Source organism: Camelina sativa, chromosome 2, assembly GCF_030686135.1.
Source record: "Camelina sativa cultivar CO46 ecotype springtype chromosome 2, ASM3068613v1".
NCBI lineage: Eukaryota > Viridiplantae > Streptophyta > Magnoliopsida > Brassicales > Brassicaceae > Camelina > Camelina sativa.
Window position 1 is genome coordinate 26,573,426 of NC_141881.1, and position 6,820 is coordinate 26,580,245.

The following is a 6,820-nucleotide window of genomic DNA, read 5'->3' on the forward strand; positions in this document are numbered from 1 at the left end:
AGTTGTTACTCATTTTTGTAACGGTTTCGTTATTACTCTCGAATAGTAACTCAAATGAAAATGAACCTTAATTAAATTTGATTTTTTTTTCTTTTCCTTTGGGGGGACACATTTTCTTTTTCATTGCCACTTAACATATTTAGACTGGTAAATGAAATAGGATAAGGATAGACACTGAATTTTCTGTTTTTGTTTTTTCTAATAGAAAAAGCTTTAATAAAAAAAAATATTTAAAACGAGGATAAGAAGAAGTTGCCACGTTAAAGTAAGGGGATATGGTATGGTAGTAGTTGGGTAAAATCATGAATTTGACTGACTCAAATGTTAAATTGTCGTAGTGGAGACAGCTAAGACATTCAACTTGGTGAAGGTCGTGGTCAGGAAGCTTCTTTCTCCAAGTGGCTTCATCCTGAGAGCAGTCCGAACCCTTACGTAAAGTCTAGATATATCAGAATTTGATTTTTAATTTTTTGTACATATATTTTGTTCTTAATGAAAATTTAGCTATATCTTAATATACTCATTTGTTAATATGGGGGTCATAATCTTTAAAAATAATTGGCATTTACAGATATAGATTTGAATATAATTTCATGATCGCAGTGAAAAAGATTATCAAAAGATAATTTCATGATTTCCTTCAAATAATTTGATGTCTGCTTCTTCCTATCTTAGATAATTTATTAATGTTCGGATAAGAAAAAGACTAACACAGAAACTACAAGGACTAAATAAGTGAAAGAATACATATCGTTATGGGCCTTATTATAAGCCCACAAAACTTCCGTCTGCTTAGGTTTAGCCGAGTCTTAGTTGACTTGCTCTCAAAGTCTTGATTCTCTTATATATAGAGAGTTATATAGCCTATTAGTTATGTTTGTATTGTGAATGAGAATTATACCATAGTGTTTTGTAGTTTATATTGCTATGGCTGCACATGGGGTAATACAAAAGTGTAATTAGTCTGGAAAATAAAAGGGTGTTATTGAATTCTAGTTTAGGGGTTATTGGTTTAGAATTTGAACGGAGTTTTAAAGACTTTAATTGTTATGTAGATTTTTTTCTTATTAGATAAAGATTTTAAAGTTTAGTGTTATTAGTTTATAATTTGTAAAAATTCATTTAAAATTATAACAAATTTGGTTTATTGAATTCAAGCTTTTATAAAGTCAATAAATTTTTTGTGTTATTCAATTAAAACAATAGATAGTGGGATTGTTAATGAATTCAATTATTATGTTATTGGTTCATGATTTAATAAACTTTCTTACAAAATAAAGTCATGAAAAGTATCACAAAAATACAAAACTTATTTGGAATACTTTAGTGTTGCTATTTGTTAAAAATACAAAATAACTTTTTTAGAAAACTAAACAACAAAACTATAAAATACTCTCTAACAATCTTTAATAAATTACTAACAATTAATTATTTACTAAAAAAAAGTGTGAATAGTTGCCATTTGTTAAACCAATTCCTATTTTATTAAATAGACTCAACGTTTAATTGGCCATTGTCTTTGATATGTTAATCCCATCCCTTTTAAACGTATGGATAGAGTAGAATCTTTTGATCTCTTGTTCATAAAAACCCTTTAATTTCTAATTACATGTGTCCACAAGAGTTTCTTTTCACTAACCATCTGTTGCTAAAAAGCCAAAAATTTGGCCATCACTTAACACAAAATTTTCTTCTCCTTCTATTCCTCTGTCTCACCCAAATGTAACTGTCTTCTCTTTTCTACAATCTTTCCTCCAGTATAAATGTTCTGACTCACCATTAAATTTTACCAAAAAGAGGACATGGGTTGCTCAAAAATCCTGATCCTAGTGTATATTTTCTCAATTTTTTATTTCATGTGGTGCTTAGTGTTGGCAGGTGATTTCAGAAAAGATGTTGACATTATATGGGGAGGCGACAAAGCGAAGATACTCGAAAACGGCCGAGCCATTGCATTATCTCTCGACAAAACTTCTGGCTCTGGCTTTCAATCCAAAGCACAGTTTTTGTTCGGTAAAATCTCTATGGACCTTAAGCTTGTCCCTGGAAACTCTGCTGGTACTGTCACATCTTACTATGTAAGAATCTCCAAAACCTATCTTTATATTGAACCATTTATTAGTTGATAATATTGATGTTATATATAGTGTACGTGTTGCGTAGGTAGCGTCTAAAGGAGCGATGTGGGATGAGATAGACTTCGAGTTCTTGGGGAATCTGAGTGGTGATCCATACACAGTCCATACAAATGTGATCACGCAAGGCAAAGGTGATAGAGAACAGCAGTTTCGTCTCTGGTTCGATCCCACCATTAATTTCCACACTTACTCCATCCTCTGGAACCCTAGAACCATAATGTAAAAATCTAAATATCTAGTCTCCAGTCCATTCATCTCTTAGCATAACGTAGCAATATTTAGGATCGTCGGATATTTGGCAGATTCTATGTGGATGGTACACCGATAAGACAATTCAAGAACATGAAGACAAAGAATGTATCTTACCCGGAGAAACAAGCAATGAGAGTCCATTCAAGCTTATGGGATGGAGATGATTGGGCTACAAGAGGAGGGCTCGTGAAAACTGACTGGTCCAAAGCACCTTTCACCGCTTATTACAAGAATTATGAGGTCCAAGACTGTGTAGGCTCTAATAAAACTTGCGGTGGTGATGGCTCAAGCTCGTGGATCAATGAAGGGATTGATGACAGTGGCATGAAAAGGCTTAAGTGGGTCCAAAAGAACTTCATGATCTATGATTATTGCAATGACCCTAAGAGGTTCCGTCTAGGGTTGGCTAGTGAATGTGTTGCTAATGCTATGAGTATGAGTTAAACGCATAATGAAAAACGTTCTAACAAATATATAAGATGTTAAGTTGGTCGTTTAGTATCTATCGAAATATATACGTAGTAAAATCTACGTTAAGAGAATTGGAATAAATTCACCCACAAAGACATATTAAGATCCCAAACTTTCGGATCTTTTATATTATCATATATCTGAAATGATACACAAATTCAAGATACTTTTCCTATTGAAGTTAAACACAGAAACAAAACAAAACCAAAAAAAAAACCTATACACACGACTACAAAATGACAAGAAAAAAGTTCTGAAAAAATATTTGCTAAGAGTGACTACTTTCTAATTTTATTTTTATTTTTTTTGACATTTACTTACTACTTGTTACTTATTAAGCATCAATGTTATATGGGAGATTGCAAAAGCCATAAACTCTCGTTAACTTGAAAAGCCTCAGAACAGTACACAACCCAATCTTCAGTAAGTTTTTTTTTTTTTTTTAACAAACTCTTAAGAATTTGCCATTTGACACTCTCTTTTTCAACATGTGTCATTATTTTCTTTAAATGTTTGAATGTAACAAATTAAATATAATTGGCTTTATATAATATATATTTTTTATATATATTTTTTACTGTCACATAATTTAAAGCAAAATTACAAGTATAAAACAATTTGATGATTAAATAATTAGAAGATACTCCCTCCGTTTCACAAAGAGTGTCATTTTGGAGAAAATTTTTTGTTTCACAAAGAATGTCATTTTACAATTCCAACGAGTGTTTTAATGCAAAATTCTCTTTTTTACCCCTAAACCCAAAGCTATTTTTATTAAATTTAGATCATTAATCACTTATTAAATAGGGGCAAATATGTATAATTCAAACTTTTCTTAATTTGTGTGAAATGTGTCAGAATGACACTCTTTGTGAAACAGAGGGAGTATACATTATAAGATGTTCAGTTTTTCTTTATTTTTTCTATGTAACATATTGTCCAATAATAATTTGCTTTTGTATTTCTTCACTTTAACTGAAATAATTTACATGATATGATTATTACATTATTTTCAATTTTATTAATATTAACTAGTGTATTTAAATATACAGAATTAAAAAACTCTAACATGATTATTATTATTAATTATATACTAACAAAAAACAAGAACTGAATAAATTTTTAACAATAAAGAGATGACTAAATATATAATCACACACACACACACACATATATATATATATATATATATATATTATTTAGAATTTGATTAGCTTGAATTTCCTGTCATAGATTTTTTTTAGTAACAATAAAATTTATATTTAAAAAGATAAATTTCAGTTATTTATTCAGAATAAATGTAAAGAAAATTATCAACGTTAGACATTATTTATTCAGCAATTTAAAAAAAAAACTTTCATATTCTCACATATTTAGCCACTCTCATATTAATAACAATATCCATGTTTTAAGGTATTAAATTTCATTTAGTTGAAATAAATTTTTGTTTATGTTGACATATTTTCGTAACTTACATAGTATTGATAGTAATGCAATGAATGATTAAGTACATTTACAGATATAACATATATATAAAATCTTATATGTATTTATTATATTTTTGTAACTCTCATATTGTTTGTGACTTTGTGTAACTCCTATGACAATGAAATATGAATTACCTTCACCGTATAAATATAGATTGATAAATTGATATATATTAATGCATTAACTACCCAATTAAATAATAAATTTATGATATTCTCTTAACTACAATTTATCCTATAAATAGCACACACATCTCATCTCAAATTTCACATAATTTTTTATATTCTATTCTACTAATGTCTTAACATATTTCATTTTTTAAATCATCTAATTTTTTCTTTCCTAATTTTTTTCGTTATGTTAGTAATGCATACATCTCATTCCTATATTATTAACATCATCATATAGACTATTGAAAGTTCAATTTCTCTAAGTTTGAATCTTCATGTGTGGGTCCATTATAATATATATATTTTTCTTTTGTTATTTTTATAAGTTTGGAAAGTAGGTTTTATATTTTTTACCGACATGTACCATATTGTCTTATACTGTATTTTTCTATTTTGTGTTGTCATCATTGTTCAAAATAAATAATTATGAAAATATTATTTTTAGTGATGTTATAATATATATATATATATATATCATTTTAAAGTAGGCAATTAACATATATCAGATGTTCTAATATTGCACACATACTATAACGATATGTGCCATTGCTGAAAAAAAAAAACGATATATGCCATATTGTCTTATAATTTTTTTTTGAATGTGTGATTGATCAAGCTGTATAAAATATTTGTAGGGAATAATTGGTTCTATGATTTTAATAGATTTGAAAATCCAAACAAAAATCATATGTTATTCAATCATTGATTTTAAAATACTTATCAAAATTATGTGTTATTGGTTCTATAATTTACAAACACTTGTTAAAATACCGTGTTATTCATTTACTGATTTGTTTTTGGATTTCAAAGTCCACATTATGTTTTAAATAGATTTACATGGATTTGAAAGTGTAAAATGGAAGGATTCAAATCTTTAACTCTTGAAACCGTCGCCTTCGCTGCACCAGCTTGTGATATCCTTCTCATTTTTTTTAATGGTTTCTCTCTGTCTTTACTCTGTGACTGTGCTGGTATTATATACACAAATGGGACTGTGTTATATGGAGCCCTAGTTTTTGCATTAAACCCGATTTCCCCTGCGGGAAAGCTTGCATTTGCAAGGCAAACACCAAAGATAGCAATAGTCGTCTATGTGTTGATAACGATGTGTTATAAAGAGGAGATATATTTATTGTACACCCACTCTCCCGACCTATGGGTTTTTTGTTTACTACAACTTCGAAACTTTGCTTCCTCGTTAATAACAGTATTAATTTAAGTATATACAAACTTAAATAACCAACGAGATGGAAATAGGTTACTACTCTCCCCCTCCCAAGTGCTATTACCACAGACTCTCCTAACCAAATACTAGTATACTCCACATGCACGTTAGGCGTTACCAATAAACTATTGAGATTCTACAAAATGAAATATCGTGATACATTAAACAACAAAGAGATAATACGATAACATATCTCGGGGGTGTTCTTTACTTGTTGATTATGATGAAAAAATATATTTATTGACACACGTTCGATATATAGTTTAAAACATAATTTATTTTTTTCAATATGTAAAAGAAAAACATTAAGAACCGAATCAAGGACTACGCCTGTACGATTTAGCAGAAGCCTCATCATCACACTTACACTCTTACATCACATTTAACTCTACTTGGAATTTTAACTCTACTTTCATTTTCCCACTTCCCATTATTTTATTTTCCAAAAGAGAGTTCATGGCATGGGTGATGGGTCTAAACTCTAAATAGAATTCTAAAATTTGGAACAATTTTTATTACCAAAAGATGATTGAGTTACATACATCCACGGATTTTGAAGTTCTATAGTATATACACACAAACGATTGAGTTACATACAACAAATTTTTGTTGCTTACCAAACGATTGAGTTACATGCAACAAATTTGTTGATCTTTCACTGGATATATCTTGTGCATCACAATATCAGACTAATATCATACTTTGATCACAATCGGATTTTGAAGTTCTATGTATATATATATTGTGGTCCACTAAATATATCCACTGAAAGATCAGCAGAAAGTTGATTTTTTTTTTTATTTATACTAATTGTAATAATACTTTAGCATATATATATATATATATATATATATATATATATATATATATATATATGCATTGATATATCCCAGAAAGGAGGCATAGGGACATACTTGGGTCTCCCTGAAAAGATTCATGGGTCAAAAGCCGAGGTCTTTGCGTTTGTTAGGGATAGATTACATAAACGAGTCAATCCATGGCCTTCAAAATTCCTCTCGAAAGGAGGGAAAGAAATTCTTATTAAGTCTCCAGCACAAGCCCTTCCGACAGATGTA

The 6,820-nt window shown here is 29.3% G+C and overlaps 1 protein-coding gene across 1 annotated transcript; it reads left to right on the forward strand.

Annotated features, from left to right (window-relative positions):
• Nucleotides 1-1,613: 1,613 nt before the first annotated feature.
• Nucleotides 1,614-2,893, forward strand: LOC104734581 (xyloglucan endotransglucosylase/hydrolase protein 24-like). Its single transcript, XM_010454184.3, has 3 exons — nt 1,614-2,078; nt 2,164-2,357; nt 2,441-2,893. The coding sequence occupies exons 1-3, from the start codon at nt 1,803-1,805 to the stop codon at nt 2,832-2,834; spliced, it is 864 nt and encodes a 287-aa protein (XP_010452486.1). The 5' UTR covers nt 1,614-1,802; the 3' UTR covers nt 2,835-2,893.
• Nucleotides 2,894-6,820: the final 3,927 nt, after the last annotated feature.